Source organism: Emys orbicularis, chromosome 11 (assembly GCF_028017835.1).
Source record: "Emys orbicularis isolate rEmyOrb1 chromosome 11, rEmyOrb1.hap1, whole genome shotgun sequence".
Taxonomy (NCBI): domain Eukaryota; kingdom Metazoa; phylum Chordata; order Testudines; family Emydidae; genus Emys; species Emys orbicularis.
The window spans coordinates 33029454-33047750 of record NC_088693.1 but is presented as its reverse complement, the minus strand read 5'-3'; the positions used below and the strand labels follow the sequence as shown (position 1 = coordinate 33047750).

Genomic DNA, 18297 nt, shown 5'->3' with positions numbered 1-18297 from the left:
AAGCTAGCTGATCTAACATTCATAAAATACACAGCCATCAAAATTTAAATTGTAGTTTAAAAGTGATTTCTAGTTTAAAAGAGACATGTATTTTGGTCTGAAGACTTGTGTTCATTTAAAAAAAAAAAATCCCTAGAGTTTGAGTAACATCCAGTAGGGAACCACAAGAAATGCTAAATTATCTTTTGAACTTGTAGTTTTAGGGGGAAGTGTAACCTGGTTCATCTCATCTTCTCTGTATGTAAAAGCACGTATCAGCTCCCACAGAGGAATAAGTATTTTCCATGAATTATGAATGCTAACAATATACATTAACAATTTAATAGTGCACCTCTGCCAAAGATACATACCGTTGCAATCTTCATTTTAGCCAGAGAGTGAGTATTGTTTTGTTTCTGAGACAAATCTGTTTACTAAAAGAGTTTTACAGTGGATTACACTGATCTCTGCCAATGATGTAAGAAACAAAAGACATAAATGTATCTTAAAGTATGACATACCTGTTACTTGGCTGCTCTAGTGATTTTACAAGAACCTTATCTACAATATAAATACAACACTGAACCTGTCTTAAGTAAAATTTGGAGATTCCTCCCTAGCCCTTCAAATGTTCTTAGGGCCTGTTCCTGCTCCTATTTACTACAATGAGTAAATAGGAGGAAAAATTGATAGGACTGCTCACACTTTATCGCCTCAAATTAAAGGCCCAGTTCTGCAAACATTTACTCACACAAGTAGTCAATTATTGTGGGACTACTCAGGTGAAGATAACTTGTGTAAGAAAAGGTTTGTAGGATCAGGCCTAAAGCTCATATTGCAACATGACATACTGAAGTGAAACTGAATTACAGTTTTCTACTGGGTAATTTAAATGTGTAAAATTTGAAATGAACTTAACTGAAAAACTGTTTCAGTAACATTATGAACATAGTCTTAATTCTGAAATTAACATACACACTTGAATTAAAAATGAAATATACACAAAAGCGCAACCCAGTATCTCTACAAAGCCTTATTCAGCTTGCTTCCGGATACATTGATTGTTCTTTAAAGTGTGAATTAAGATGCCTGAGAAAATCCCCCCTGGATGTAGTAGATGGTGGGAAAACTTTTTGACAGAATTCACATATTCCAGACTGCTTCAGTTCTGAGTCTGTATAACTCTGTGCCAGTAAGTTATTATCTTGAGTTTGAGATGGCTTCCAGAAGGGCTGAAAAAGGCAAAAAAAATTATTACTACTTGTGCTTAAAATGAATACAGTTCTAAATATAGAAGTTACCAGCATTTGTTTTGCACTAGTTAGAGAGTTTGTATATACTTGATATATCAAACAACAAAAATGGCATTTCTGGTTCTCATTACATTAAAATCAAGAAAAGACTTCACATTTTAGCAAAGTAAAAGAATCTGAAGGAAACTAAACATTTATACATTTACATCTGCAAACACTTTGTCAAATCAAGAATATAAGTCAGATTTTAAAACACTCTTGATAATCTTCCTTTGTCAACAATGTCAGTGTAATAAATACTAAGGCTTTTTATGGACTCGTCAAATACTTCACTGTAGGAAAACTAAGCCATGGCATTTGTAGTCTCTGTACTGAGATACTGTATAAACATTCCTGCACAGATAATATTGCCCTTTTTAGAAAATAAGCAATATACATTTTACATTCCCCTATTGGTACATATCTAGTTTTCAATTTAATCAGAAAGCAATCTCCCTGGCAATATAGGGTAGCTTATAATTTTACCTCTATTATCTGTTGCTAATATTACAGTAATGAAATTAAATTAATCCTTAACCTTCCTTTGCAATCCTGATTTCTTCATTACAAAGACTGTGTGTGGCCTGAGGTGTCTGAGTCTCTGCTTCTTCTTCCTACTTGGCATCAAGTTATAAGCCAAAGTGCACTCAAACTGAATGGCAGCAAGTAAGTGACAGGAGGGGACACAGCACAGGAGAGATCTCTACAGTCTTTTTGCAGCAGACCTTTTCACTATAACCTCACGTATGCACAGAAGGGAAAGAGTATGTTGGCAGTAGAAAGGCAAGCAGTTTCTCTTGAAGTTAAGTCTCTTGCTGTCCATCCCCATAAAAGAGCTTCAATTCTCATGTTCCCAAACTTTGCCAGGCTAAAAAGCAGGTGCTTAATCCTCCAGTGGCAACAAACTGTGCTACCAACCTGGCTTTCACAGTGGTTAATTCTTATTTGTAAACCAGATGCAGTTTCTTTTAGGAGTTAATTCACTTCCTAAACAACGTTTAGCATTTCAGGGGGCTGTTGTTCATTAGTAATTAAGTGTAATTAAATCACTTCCTTCTGCAATACAATCTACGGCTTGTAGATAGTGGGCAGTTGATGTAAATTGCATATGAAATCTGTCTAGACACTAACATACTTTTAAATATTCCTACAGAAGTGTGTTTGTGGTTACTGACTTGCAACCACCTTGAATAAACTGGCATTTTTAATAACCATATAAAGAGGCCTGATATTTAAAGAGACAAAAAGGTTCTTGTAAAATTTGCTGAAATGTATTGGGGACAAAGTAAGGTTCTAATCTTACAAACTGTAACTACTAGACTTAGGTACCAATCCCTCAAAACACTTAAATACCACAGACTTCTTGGGGACTTAAGTATGTGCTTAAATGCTTCCCTGAATAGGGATAGAATTAAGGAGACGCTTAAGCATTGTGCTGAATTGGGACCTTAAGCATCTATTTAACTATCTTCAAGCAATAGTAATCCCATTACAGTCAATGGACTATTCATGTGCTTAAAGTTATGCATTTTAAATGGTTTTCTGAATTGTGGCCTCGCTAGGGTTGGCAGTCCCACTAAATAAAGTACTGCATCAATAATTAATATTTTCAGAATCAGACCTTAAAGTTGTAAATGTGTGCACATATGTACAGTTAACTATAAATCAGTAAAGTCTTAGGTCCAGTAAGATGCATGTTTATTTTAATCTGCTACATGTTTCAATCACATTGTTTTCAAAGAGGTACTAGATCCTAACAGGGCCACCCAGATGGAGCAAGGAGGAGAGGAGAGGAAAAGGGGCTGTTTGCAGCGAGCCCCTAAACTGAGTGGCATTGTGACCAGGTGCATGGGGTTGCAGTGCCATTCAGGTTTGGCACTGTGACCCTGTGTAGCAGCTCACAATGCCCAGAGTGGGTAGTGTGGCCTAGCCCCGTAGGACAGGAGCCACTTCTATGCAGTAAGTGTGGGGTAGGCTCACTCTCCACACCCAACCCTTGCAGCCTCCCCTCGGTGTTTTTGCACCCTTTTTTTGGGTGGGCAGACGACTCTGTTTCAGATTTTGTCCCAGGCCTCCAAAAATCTCTGTGCCACCCTGTATTCTAAGGAAACAGCACTGAGTTTTCCATTTAATAACCATAAAGCAGGAAAGAGCTACATTTACCACAAACTGAGAGCAGCAGCTCCAAAGGTTCATTGTTGCCAAATATGTTGTATTTTAAGGGGCTGTTCCATCTTATAAGTTAACATATGTAGTAAATATGACAAAGTCCTAGTCTACACTAGGGGAAAAAAAAATCATCATGTAATTCACCACTGTTGGAGCTCCACCAGTAGCAGCTATAGATAGGGCGCGGGAATGGGTAACGACAGGGAATAAGTATCGATAGGGCTTGGATGTTTATTACTAGTCCCTATCCGACAAGGTGGTAAAAGAGCTCTGGGCACTGTTTAAACTAGAGCACAACTGCTGCAGCTGTACCCAGTGGAGAGAATTACATGTCCAAGTTTTGCCAATGTGAATACAGCGTAAAGGAGTTGTATTCATCTAACTGGATGATACTGCAGCACTTGAACTCAGCTAAGAGCAAATCTTTGACCCTATAATCAGTAAAAAGACAACCGATCAATTCAATTCACCCAAAACAAAATGCATGGAAACATTTTGGAAGCAGTTAAATAAAGGTGATGTATATTACGTAAAATATACACAGATGTATATTTAATAGATCCTAAAGTAATATTGGCTTCTGTCAAATAAACTTCTGGATAAGATGCAACATTTTAAATACTGTCCTTATGTTCTATTTTGCTACATGGATATGACTTATAAATATTGAAAATAGTTTCTATTGCCAGTTCTCTTTTGAAATGCAACATTCAATATTAAAATCTCCCCATAGAGCTGTAGTACTGGTCATTCACATTCTAAAATGATACCCTCAAACTAAAGTAATTTCCTTATTTTGCACAAATATCAATTATCTAACCCTATGCTCTTGTCCACCAACTCTCCTGTACTTTTTAAGCTGCATACTTCCCTATCAACTTGTAATCACATACCAGCTGTTTCACTTGCTGTAATATACAATGCAGGGTGCCATCTATTGAAAAATGAATTCACACACTGGCTAGTAAAAGAACAAGCAGGAGAGATAATGGAGAAAAAGGGGGGGGGGGAGAAGTAATAGAATGGATGCTTCATAGATCCACAGGAATTCTACTTGTAATAAAATAAGTTGTTTAATTTCTTTTACTCAGTCACAACTATAACTGAGAATCTGGGGAAAATAAAGCACAATAAAAAGAGTACATAATTAATAATTCAGGATAAAATTAAAATCTACCACAGCACAAACAATATATCTAAAATATGACAATGAATCTATGGTAATTTAAAAAAATAAAATTATGTAAAGCAGACTACAAATCTCAGATTCTCTGCCAAAAATTGTCAGAAAATTAAATTTAAGACTAAGGTAGACAGTAGAACTAGGCTGGGTCAGTTTTAATAATAATACATCTATAGCTCTAGAGATCCTCAGATGCAAGGTAAATGTTATTTTAGCCCCATAGCTCCTCTTTTCCTTATTTTAAAGGCAAAGTTGAGGCACAGAGCAGTTAAGGCAATTTGCCCAAAGTCTAAGGGAGTAACTGGAAGAGCTGAGAAGAAAATACAAAAATCCTAAATATCAATATCTGCTCTAGCCTTTGGATAATGCTCCCTCCAATGAGAGAGACAAAAAAGTGAAATCCTGGCCCTATTAAAGTCAATGGAAGTTTTGCCATTGACTTCAATGGGGCCAGGATGTTACCCAAAGGCTCTGATTCAGCAGAGCTCTCAATGGCACTTACGCACATAATTGTTTTGCTGAATTTGGCCAAAGGGCCTTATTTTCAGAGATACTGAGCATCTACAGCTCACGCTGACTTCAGCTGGAGTTCTGGATGTTCACACCTCTGAAAATCAAACCAAGCGTCTACTTAAAAAGTAGATATACATTTACCTGTTTTTCTTTAGGTTTCTATTTATGACTATTTGTGGAAATACATATTTTCCTATTCTACAAGTACTTCTAAAATATTTTACCCCTTCTAAATTGTTCTGTGTTTGTCCCTTATTAGATCTAAAGATAGATTTTTTTTTCCCCAGAAGGAAGTACACTGAATTATCTGGTATTTTTTAAAATAGCACATATGCCCACATGTTCAGTTGTACATTTTTAAAAAGTATAGTGATGCACACTATATTTGATTCTATGGAATAAATACTTGGGTAAAGAATTTTTGGATAGTTATGATTAAAATCACGTTTTCAATGGATACAGAAACAGTTACTTAATATCTTCCTGAAGTGAAATTTGTGCAAGCATCTATATTCTTAAGTCTAATTTAAATCCCTCCATTATTTCACTGAAAATGTAGTTAATGTACACAAATTCAGTGTCAGAAAGCAGATCTACATAAAATCAAATGTTCACCATAAAAATGGTGTGATTCATATAGGTTTCATTCCTGCCTGAAAGACATTTGCATAGCACCTGTTTAAATGAAATATTAACCTTTAAAATATACAATATCAATATAAAGATACCTGCTGAGGTCCTCTGACAGCCCTCCTAGTGGCCTCTGAAGAGGAAAAATTTACCTCAGTAGCATCTTGATTTGTGTACGGATGTACAAGTTTGGTACCAATGTCTGCTGTTTTCAAATATGGTGTTTTGTCCTGAGTATTCTGTTTGAGCATGGCTGTATGGCTTGGGGTTTTTGTTTTGTCAAGTGTAGTTAGGTTTTGCATAGCTGAGGTTATGTGGTCAACTCCATGAGTTTCAAATGTGTTACATTCCAATTTACTCAGGTTCATAGCATGGTCTTCATGATCCATGTTAAAATGATGATCTTGAAGCATATTTTCAGCTACTGCAGTACAAGGAACTGTTGGTTTATCTGGAGTGCTCTGTAAGAAAGTAGAGTCATTGTCTGTAGGTGGAAACTTGACACTAAATTTAGAAAGTGATTCTACAGAGTTGTCTTCCTCATCTTGGCCCACTCCTCTTGGTGTGATAGATGTTATGCATGATACACCTCTATTTATATCTGTTTTAACCCGAGGTTTTAAAAGTTCTTCTGCTTGTTCATCAGTTTTATCAGTACACTGAATAGGCATGGAAAATGGAATTTCTGTAAAGGGGGGAAAAAGGAAATTGTCAGACGCCATCTATGGAAATAATAGTTCAAAGTAATTGTTAAAGCACAAATGTGTGGATCAGTTATTTTTCTTGATTCTTTTAGAGTATTTTCCTGAAGTCAATAATTTGAGGGATGCTCCCCCCATTCAAGAATGATAGCCCCAGTGCAAAAAACCAGAATGTGAAATAACAGAGCTTGATTAATTTATTTTAACAATTCTCTCTCTCTTAGGTTTTGTTAAAACGTATGTTGCCCCATATTCTCAACACACACTCAAGTACATTTACTAAAGTGTTCTGGCACAAATAGAAGCTGCAACTCAAGATATTATTTTATGGAGTGCCAACGGTGTGCTAGGCACTGTAGTCCCAAAGCATTTGAAGTGAATAGACCTTCACCGCAGGGATTGTCTTCCTCTGTGTTTGAGAGCTCTCAATATTATTTGTAGTTCTCAAAATGCAATCTACATATTACTTCTAATCAAATTGGGGAATAGTTTTACTATATATTTCATGTATGCAAAGTCCTCCTGAAATCACTCCAATCTCATGGTGATAGACGCCATATAAATTTACAGGCAGAAACTGGCATGGTAAGTCTACTGCTTTCTATGCTACAGATATATATTTTTTAAATTATATGGTGAATTTGCCCCTTCTAAACTAGTTGTAGTCATGTTGGTCCCAGGATATGAGAGAGACAAGGTGGGGGAGGTAATATCTTTTTATTGGGCCAACTTCTGCTTTTCAGCTTCCCAGAGCTCTTCTTTGGGTCTGGGGAAGAGCTCGGTGTGGTCAAAAGCTTGTCTCTCTCACCAACAGAAGTTGGTCCAATAAAAGATATTACCTCACCCATCTTGTCTCTTCCTGAATGAGGCAGAGAATCTTTTCATGTGAAAAAAGGACATCATATTGTTTATTCTATACAAACAATACACAATAATAATGTAGTGTAAAAAAACCCCACAGAAATCAATTTTACAGGCACCTATTAATTAACTGGAAGCAGCTTGACAGATACCCAGAACTTTGGAATATCAGGTCCCTTATTTACATCTTAAAATATGGATTTAGGAGCATAACTTTAGACTCATTCAGTATTTTCTTTTCAGCATCTGATGTCCAGGTTTAGCTGAACTAAGTAGATACTTGTACATATTGATTTCAGCTGAGTACAGCCATAAGTGGGTACCATTAAAATTTTATCTTTTCAATTGTTATTCATGGGAAATTATCACAAATATGGTTACCGTTTAACAGTTAGACAGTGAATACAAGTTTTAAGGGAGTCCAGTGTACATCTTATTAGGACTACAAGTCATGTTATTAATAAATATATCACAGTCATGATCAGCAAGCACTTCATTGTACTTGCCTCAAGAAAAGACAAAACATCAACTTTGGAATAAACTTGCTGGGTACCCCAAATCAGAGATAAGAGGGGCACATAATAAAAGATCAACTTTCATCTACCCTTTTTTCCCCTTTAATCACTTGAAGTCATGGACCACTAGCTCTTATTTCATGTGAAGTTGTAACATATAGTTTGCCAATATGTACTGGAGACATCTGCAGGGAGCTGGAAAGGTAAGGTAAATAATTTTTTTTGTGAGGGTTTGAAAAGTGGTCTGTAAAACCATATCAGGACCTGATCCTGCTGTCTTACTAGCATGTAAAAGCTAATGAAACTACTTCTAGTATTATGCACTATGTCCAGTATAAGTGTTAGCAGGATCAGGCTCGTAGGACTTAGTCCAGTTCTCTCTGAAGTCAGTTTTTCCATTATTTTGGTGAGAGTTGGACCTTTAGTCTGTATAATTAATAAATAAATAAATAAATAAATAGTTTCAAGTCTGCACAAGGCACTCTGTTTTAAAGTCCTCTACCTCTCCACATGCCAGCTCCACAATCCGGCAGCCTTCTGTGACAAATGTGAGGCTGGAAATATTCATAATGGGCATTTTTATAAACAGAGCTGAATAAAAAACAAAAAGTGCTGTCACTTAGAGCATGCTGGGGCATCAGACTGAGTGAGAGCCAATGATCTACTTCAAGGGATAAAAAAAGAACCCTGAAAGTCAGTTACATGGTGACTGCCTCTTACCCATGTAATTTGGAATGTTCCTCATACAATTCCAAAACTCGTGGTGCATTTTCTTAGTGAACTGCAGAGCACCATGCAAGCAGACTTGAAAGAAGCAGATGGTAAACAGTAGAAGTACTTTCAATGTATGTGTAATTTACAGTATTTTCAAATATAAAGCAAAGCTTTCAAACAGTTGAATCACAATAAGAGCTAAAGTAAGATGTTACCATTTACAGGTTCTCTCTTTATGTTAAGTTTACTGAGTTGGTCTGTTTGCTTTCTTGCTAATGTGCATATTCGATGACATTCTTCCTTCATCTCCTGGAAAACCATCTCTAGATCTTCCCTAAAAGTTCAATATTTTAAATCAAAGTGTCAGTGAGTTCAGCCAGAGATAGTGTTAACAGCTAAATTTTTCTGGTAGCCTTCTACTTAAGGCGTGCGCACACACATTCTCCTTTGCAAAAGCAAATGGAAGGGAGGAAAGTAGTCAAACATGATGAAATATGTAGCTGTTTGGTCACATAGCACATGCATAGGCCCCCTGCATGAAAATGATGGAATGGAGCAATAAACCTTTATAGGCCAGGGATTCAAAGGAAACCTGAGCCACAGACCTTTCATGTTTCACTGAGTTCCCTCCAGCATTGGCAGTACAACATAGCCTTGGCAATTATAGTGCTCCTGTGTTCATGTGATTGCCAGTCCAGAGTAGGGTGACCAGACAGCAAGTGTGAAAAATCAGGGCAGGGGTGGGGGGTAATAGGAGCCTATATAAGAAAAAGACCCAAAAATCAGGACTGTCCCTATAAAATCGGGACATCTGGTCACCCTAGTCCAGAGAAATTAGCTAATGCTGTTGTGAACATACATTATTTCCCATTTTTTGCTGTGGACTTTAGTCCATGCAGGAAAGGAAATATGCTATGCAAAAGCAGCTGTTCCCTTGAAAAACAAAAGTTTTGCCGGCGACAAGCACCAGTGTGAACAACGTGTTGTCGGCAGGAGCTCTCTCCTGCTGACAACTCAAACACTGCTTGTTGGAGACCCGACAAACAGCGGCTACACAGCGCTACTTTTAGCGGCATGGCTGTAGCGACACAGCCATGCTGCTAAAAGCTGTGTAGCTTAGACATAGCCTGGTATTCCCTTCTGCACAACCCAAATCCTAGCTTTTTTTTCCCTCTTGCTTTGTTTCCCTACAGACCTTTCACAGGTTCCTAAATGGCTGTCAAATACTTAGTAAATCACACTAAGAATGGGAAACATAGCTCTTCATACAAGTGCAGTTTTTGGCTTCTTGAAAAACCATGTACACTACATTATTCTGCTTACTTATGCATCACAAATACTTGAATTGAGACACATTAGACCACACAGACTAATAAAGCATAAGTTCTTAGATCTTGCAAAAACAACTTTTAGTTAAAGGTGAACTGAAGGTTTGGGGTGGGGTAGGGGAGAGAGACAGGGCTCGTGACTTATTTTGCTCCTTTATGCCACAGGGTTGTGTTGCTTTTATAAAAATGTTTTTTTTCCCTGTGTTTTTATTCACCCTGTAACAGTTTGGTCTATTAAGTGCTGCCTTCCTCGTTTTGCTGAAGGTGTCCATTGGAGGACCCAGAGATGTGGATTAGGAACTCACTCAGAAGAATGAGGACAGCTGGTGAGAGTGGTTTTAGTATTTGTTTCAACCGTTTCTCAGGTGTTTCAGTTTGTTAGTAGTTAAACACACCAAAACCCTACTCAAAAGCTTTTAATATTTTGCATTGTTATTTTATTCAGTCAGATTTCACTTGCTTCTCTCTAATGCCATGTCATAATCCTGCAAGTTCTCCAGTCATGCATAGCCTTGCAAGAAGAACTGGGCATACAAGAGCTGAATTTTAATGTAAAAACACATGCGGAGGGTAGGGAAGAGGGGGAATACTTTTTAAAAAGGCACTTCAAATAAGCTTTAGGAAAAAATAAAGTAGCAAAAAAAACAAAAAACAAACAAACAAAAAAGCACAATCCCATTTTTTTCACCCCATGTGACACCTTTAAGAATCTCCCTCTAAATGATTGGTAAAAACCTGGCTTAGGTCTGCACTTTTCACAGGAGAATACTACTAAGGCTCTGGTCAACCCCCTTCACCATAAAACATGCAGAAGAGCAATACTCGCTCATTAAATACAGTGAGGTTCAGTGTCATACACCTCTGTGATGCCCTTCTCTTGATTATACAGGGATCACAAGGCCTCCTCTGCATTGTTGGCAGAGGCGCCATAGCTAAACCTGGCCCTGAACACTCCGATTTGGAACCATAAAATTGAAGGATTAGTCCCTTGTGCAATCTGTTGAGCCCTCTCCTGGCAGCACTGCCCTCCTGTACTGCCACTAGTTATTCCAGCATGACTGCACATTCCCCCAAAAGGAGTTAATGCTGGTTATTGTATGAGCTTTAACATCCATAGCTATTTCCCATGGAGCTTAAACTCCTGCTGCATCAAGTGGCTGTTTTTTCTTCCTCCTGATATATCCCTGAATACCCATAGAACACCAGCTATGTGTCCACATGCCACACTGGCTCTGCTCCCCTCCCTACGCCGGCTTCTGGGCCCTTTTCTGTTCTTTCTGTATTATGAAAAGGGAGGGAAGCAGCTGGCCTTATTACCTTTTAGTAAATGTGAACATTAAAAATTGTTTACAAAAATGCTGCAAAATTATTTACCTTTCATGCACAGTTAAAATACCAGGGATCCCTGGAGATAAATCCTGTCTAGCTGGAGCAATCTTCGTATGTTTAATCTTAAAGTAAAACATGGGATTAGGGAGCTTGTTTTGGTGTACTAATTTCAATTCTTACATTTACATGGATTTAACACAAAGGTAGATTAACAAATGTCTCAACATTCTTCAACATCAGCAGAACCAACTAATCTTGCTTGTACTCCAAGAAGCCATTTAGAAAACAAATGTACAAGAAATCTCATTCTTAGATTTAAAATCCCTTCTAGTACAAATTTGGTAATTGCACTATTTTTCCCTTATACAAAGGTTTTCATTTGAGACTCTCACAGAACTTTAATATGTGGGTAAATGTTCTCCTCCTCTTTATAGGTAGGGAAGCTAATGCACAGAAGTTGTATTGTATTATAATTCAGTTTTAATCATGTATCAGATCATAGGCTCATTTCTAAGGAACTGACGTATTTTAGTTCCAAAAATCAATTGTCTCTAAAATTTTCAACAAGCAGATTAAAAGCTGATAAGTATTCTATCATGCTTTTAAACAAGTTGTTACCTTCGACTACCACCTTGTGGATTAGACTCGTATTACATGGACTGTAAATTGTTCACTAAATATAGGCTACCCAGTAGTTTTCAACCTTTTTTCAGTTGCGGATCCCTAAAATATTGCAAATGGAGGTGCAGACGCCTTTGGAAATCTTAGACCTAGTTTGCCGTCCAGCAGGGATCCGTGGATCACAGGTTGAAAACCACTGCTCTACCCTGGATGTTTTTCCTGGTAAGTGAAACACCCAATCTGACCAAAAGAATGGGATAAAAATGGAGGATTGAAGCTAGGGATAATATTCAATCTGAGTCTGAATTGTAAAGACCAACTACAATACAGCTATGTTATTTTTCTCCATCAATATTATATTTAATTTTATAACAACTTAAAATAAAAATAAGATGAATAGTTAAATTGCACAAAATAAGATTCAAGTATTTTATGGCTTAACTGAAGGAACATTACAGCTTGTGTTACTGTACATATTTTAACAATTTTCTTAGCAACTTACATACAGTTGTAATCTAAAATCTGTTAACCAGAATAATTTGTATAAACAAAATCTAAAATAAGCATAATTATTTGCAAAGGTGTGGTGTCTCATTTTATTTACTTACCTCCATTTCATACATTGGCATATGTATGCAATCCTGTGCTTCACTTTTTTCTTTTAATCTGTTTTTTAGAAACCTTATTTCTTCTTCTTTAACGGCAATAATAGATACAAGTTTATTTTCCTTTAGAATGTTTTCTTCCTCAGTTTCCTTCAATTTAATGCTCTCTGTTTCCAACTGGTCCTAAAAATAGCACAATTGGTTAATATTTCCAGAACAGGAAGAATATCATTATGCAACAGCCTGGGATAGACTAAATTAAGTCTTGGCAACCTAAATGAAATGAGTCTTATCTACTCACTAACATCAGTTTGCGTTGACATAATTAAAGACCATTTAGTACTATCTACAGATATGTCTGATCATGGACAATTACTCAAAACAAGTGTGCGCTATTTTGAGTTTATAAAAGCGAACCCAGCAGATGTTCACCTTAGTGTTTTAAAAAAGTGGAAGACGTTGTCTTACTTCATTTATATACACTGTGTGCAGTAACATTTAATTAGTTTCATAGCATGCTAAAATCAAGTTACAGCAATTTTAAAGAAGGTGACAAAGTCTTCAGAGTTAATTTCTGGAGCAGTTAGAAATGTAGCTCTTTATCACTTAGGTGATTTAGATTTCCAAAGACCCAAGGTGCATGCAATGCTGAAAAGATAAGGAATTAGACATTTTAAGTGTAAGCCCTACCCCAAATATTCAACCAGACTTTTGTAGAAATTATATAAGGAGAAAATCTAGCAGGTCACCAAAGGAAAACTTAGTTTTTTTTTTTAAATGTATAAGGAGGCAATCCTTGGATTATTTTTGAGTAAAAGAATATATGGCTAGAGGCACAGAGACGCAGTTACAACAGCTAACAAGTCGTCTTTCCTTGAAAGCTGTGGAAATGTCTATAGCCAAAGTTTCTATACTGAAGCATAGGATTTCTAGAAAGTTTGCAGAGGACAGTAGAAGCAGTAGTGACAATTATCCAGTTACATATATAAATATATTTAAGAAGGGGGAATAAGAGAGGGAATTTTGGCAGTTATTTTTGGAGGGATTCAGGAAGCACTGTGGCAGTCAAATAAGAAAAGGCAAATTATGGAAGAGAACTATTTGAATATGGATGACTGAATTGTATTTTTAAAATGCCACAATGCAAATAGGAGACATTCACTTGATTCAAATTAGTTTTATTATATTTGTCCAGAAGCAATCAAATGCACCAGAAATATTCTGCTCTTATAATTTTGAAATTGGGTACAAAAGTCTCTCTCTGAAACATTTCTAATTGCTTTGCAAGTCACCCAAATAACAGAGTAATTCAGGTGTTTCATTCCCAAGACATTTTCCCACTAAAATTAAATGTTTGTTTATAAGTGTATTGATCTAACTGATCAAAATGGTTAAATAGAAACACTGTGACTTTGACCTAGGGCTGCAAAAGTCGCATGCAATGTCAAGATAAATAATGTGCCAAAATGCAAGTCACACCATCTGGAAAAATAATTAGTTTAAAAACAAGGTCAGTGGGAAGACAGATAAAGAATGCTCAAGGGATGAGCCATGTTAAGTCAGGTACCCGGCTCCAACAGGATAAAACTTAAGTAACCGAATAGAGAATTAGGCCCAAGGTATATCCTGTTCAACCCCCCCCCCCCCAAATGTTTTATGAAGCCTGTACATGCAAATACAATGTACTAGAAGTATAATGTGTACATGGGATGGGGGCAGATGGAGAAGGATCCAGCCCCAGGTGTGGTGATTCAAGGAGGGGAGTGTATTCAGATAACCCATTAGCAGAGCCCCAAAGAGGCTGCTGTAAGAGTCAAAATATAGATGCATTCTGGGATGAAGTTTAGAGAAGACGTTTCTATATTTAAATTTCACAATTTAAGCCAGTGCTCCAGGTCAGCTCACCCCGCCCCCCAAATTACCTAGTCCATAGTAGGCCTTCCCTTTTCTTAAGGAGTAACAGTCAGCTTCCTCCACTCACTGAGTGGTCAAAATAGTCTTTAAAATGGGTTCTCTTCACCACAGGGAAACCCCATATCTCACTGACTGGCTGAAGTCCTAGCAAACCCAGTTCCCCTGATGCTCTCAATTGGCAGGACAACCCATTTCTAAAGCCATCCCCCTACACCTATATATGCTATTACCTTCCTGATTACTTCCTATAGCTGGAGGACCCTACTTTCAGGTTTGATGCTTCTGGCAGGTACTGTGGGACAGATTTCAGTACCTGTTTCCAGGACAGGCCATTAACCCCTTTCTGTCCTTGTCCAGGTTAGGATCTATACACCCCATTACATGGAGTAGAAAGAAGTCTAGAGTCCAAGGAATGGGATGAAGAGAAAAGATGCAGCAAGAGAAGTGTTAGTCTTGATGGGACGCGAAGACTAGGCAGGAAGAGGTTGTTGTACTCAGTTCTGAAATGGATAGGAAGTCTGAAGATTTTAGGCTAAAGGTCATGTGTTCCCAACTTCCAGAGGGGTCTGAGATTTTTTCAAAATATGACATGTAAATTTGACTGAGGGACTTAGGGAAAGCAAAGGAAATCACAAAAGTGAGATGAGAAGAAGGCATAAAAAGTTTCTGTAGTCAAGGTAATATTTTATGTGGATCAGGTTAGGAGGGGATAAACATTTACTGAGTTGGGAAGCAAGTAAGAACTTTGCTGAAGTTTAATACACAGGTTCCTGACCATTTGGGTGAATGCAAGATGGAGGTGGTGGTGTTTTTGGATTAAGGTATTCTTACCAGTTTTGAATGTGCTGAAGTTGAAGGAAGTTATGGTGGAGCCAGGAGTTGGATAAGGTTGAAGTACTTAAAGAGTGAGGAAAGGGCTGTAAGAGTAAAGGTTATAAAGCATAAGGAGGTCTGAAAAACATTACACAGTAACGTTAAGAATAAAAATCTAACAATTGCAAAGCAGGGTTAAGCATGAAATGTATCAAGTACATACATTAGAAACAGGCAAATGTGCAACAACACTTAGCTCATGGCTCCTTCAGTCCCTGCACACAGCTCTTGCAGAGTCTAAATAGGATTGTGCTCTTTTTGCTCTGGCCAAAAGTCAGACAAAGCAAGAGGAGCACAGATTACAGGAGTGCCCCCTGAAACACAAGGCAAACACCAGAAGCAGTGTGGGAGTCGCTATGCTCTTCCTCTGGTAGGGGAACAAAGGCAATGGGGCACAAAGAAGGCAGAGAGAAGAGAAATTCAGTGGGAGAGTCACTACATACCAGCACAACAGCCTGTCTGTGTACTAAAACGAGCATCATGTTGTTGTGAAGAAGCTATTTCATCACATGCTGACTTTCATCAGTATCACTTTGCGCTGTCATGACATCATTATATTGCCTTTCCCATATCTTACAGACACTAACAGTGACAATTCAACCTTTAAAGAACCAGAGTCACCAAGACTGATTGGGTCTGAGTGGCTTCAACATCAATATGATAACTCTCCTAGATTAGTTTATGAACTCATGATATATTTTATATCTCATGATCCCATGACAGCTATGAGACTGTCTAGTGGTATCTGGCTCAATTAACATATCTGGCCATGTTCTGAATCTTATGTACTGGGATTGGCAGCAGGGATAGAAATTACTCCTGTGTCATGGAGCTCTCCATTATGACATATCTTTCCTGTCAGGGTGTGGCAACCTATTTTAATGGTCTGTCCTAGGAAGCTAATGGAACAGGTAAAATTTCAGATGGCTCTAAGGAAGAATGCTGTTCAGCTGACAAACTTCCACCAATGGCCTTATGGAACATTAACCATCTTTTGTCTGACTATTGATAAGTTTACCAATAAGTGTCCCATTCAGCTTCAGAGGTCACCTGGCTAATTCTGCTTTTCAATCGCTCCAGTGGTGCACAAAGAAAGCTTAAAGCTGTTTCAGACAGGCAGGTGCAGGAGGGTCCGCAGCTGGTATAAATCCAGTGTATCAGCTTTCCATTACCTGCTCCCTCATCTCAGAGGTAGGTGGTATGGAGGAGGCATACTGGGGTGGGAGGGGCTGGAACACACAGCACTCCAGAGGACTGCCCCAGCTAGCATTTCTTAGAGTAGCCTCTCAGACTGCTTTAAGTTATACGGGGGGGCATTTCAGCCCCAGGATCAGGGGCACAGGAAGGTGACTTATAGCACAATCCTCACCACTCTGCTTATGCTCTGAACAGCTCAGAACCTAGACCACTAAGTAACTTATTGCAGCATAAATCATTTTTGAGATCTGATGCCCTGGCTGTGCCTGAGATGTAGAAGCATTTCTTTCCCTCTGCTATAGCATCTAAAGTCCTGGAATATTTCTGGGAGGAGTGTGAACAGCATGGTAAATATGGGCGTTTTGTCTTGGGTGTGGAGTCAAGTATTCATGCTTCACAGATAAATTTACACTGATTCACATGGCACTGTTTGCCTTTGTGGGGAGAGCTGTGTTTAGGGGAGAGAAATGCAAGGTCTTCTTTGCTTGGGTTTCATGTAGTTTTGCCTGCAAAGGTCATGGCTATGGTGGGGATGTTTGGGCTGTGACATGAAAACTGGACCTACGTCCTTCCTAGTTGGGAAGTATTCAAGACCATTCCTGGAACAGAATGGCATGTTGATCCCTTGGTCTCCTAAAGGGAAGCATTGACAAATAACTCTCTCTTAGTCCCTTTGGTCATTCTTTACTGTCTCGGGTCCTCACAATTATGCCAGTTATCACCCTCTCTAATCTCCTTTTCTGAGGGAAGATTGTTGAGAAGGCTGTGGTGAGACAGTTCTGGATATAAAGGAGTCCACAGATTTCCATGATTTCATTCTGGTTTGAGCCTGGATATGGTACAGAGACTGCACTAGTCTCTTTGGTCAATCCCCTGTTGGGATGTATGAAGATCATATCCGTGATAGTTCTTTTAGACCTAGCAACTAAAAATACAAGTACTTAATGGTAGAAGGCTGACTACGAGGTATAGCTCAGACACCTGCAGAGAAGACAAAGTTTCTCTTGAGAGGCTATGGTTTTTCCTCTGCAAGAGGATCTAGAGGGATATGTTGAGCAACGCTCATATGTCCCAAGGGCACTCTCAGGTATGGCTGTATAGGAATTATTTTGTCACCCCTCTTGATCAATGTGTAAGAGCGCCAATCTGGGAAATGTGTTTGGGTTACAATGTCAACAGAATGCAGATGAAATAGAGCAGTGGTTCTCAACCAGGGGTACATGTACCCGTAGGGGTACACAGAGGTCTTCCAGGGGGTACATTAACTCATTCAGATATTGGACTAGTCTTACAACAGGCTACATAAAAAGCACTAGCTAAGTCAGTACAAATTAAAATTTCATACAGATAATGACTTGTTTATACTACTCTAAATGCTATATACTGAAATGTAAGTACAATATTTATATGCCAATTGATTTATTTTATAATGATATAAATTATATAATATATATAATTATAAGACAGATCTGGCTTCAAGACTAAGCTTGATAAGTTTATGGAGGGGATGGTATGATGGGATAGCCTAATTTTGGCAATTAATTGATATTTGACTATTAGCGATAAATATGCCAAATGGTCTGTGATGGGATGTTAGATGGGGTGGGATCTGAGTTACTACAGAGAATTCTTTCCTGGGTGTCTGGCTGGTGAGTCTTGCCCACGGTTTAGCTGATCACCATATTTGGGGTCGGGAAGGAATTTTCCTCCAGGGCAGATTGGCAGAGGCCCTATGGGGTTTTCGCCTTCCTCTGCAACGTGGGGCACGGGTCACTTGCTGGAGGATTCTCTGCACCTTGAAGTTTTTAAGCCATGATTTGAGGACTTCAATAGCTCAGACATAGGTTAGGGGTTTGTTACAGGAGTGGGTGGG

The 18297-nt window shown here is 38.2% G+C and overlaps 1 protein-coding gene across 1 annotated transcript in view; it reads right to left on the bottom strand.

Moving 5' to 3' along the window:
- Positions 1-994: 994 nt before the first annotated feature.
- TANK (TRAF family member associated NFKB activator) overlaps positions 995-18297 on the bottom strand; it is a 35263-nt gene continuing 17960 nt past the window's right edge. The window contains exons 5-9 of the mRNA XM_065413591.1: positions 12444-12623; positions 11260-11336; positions 8773-8891; positions 5865-6451; positions 995-1211 (exon numbers count right to left, since the gene is read on the bottom strand). Coding sequence (XP_065269663.1) covers positions 1017-1211; positions 5865-6451; positions 8773-8891; positions 11260-11336; positions 12444-12623 — 1158 coding nt within the window. The 3' untranslated portion in view covers positions 995-1016. The remainder of the gene's footprint in view (positions 1212-5864; positions 6452-8772; positions 8892-11259; positions 11337-12443; positions 12624-18297) is intronic.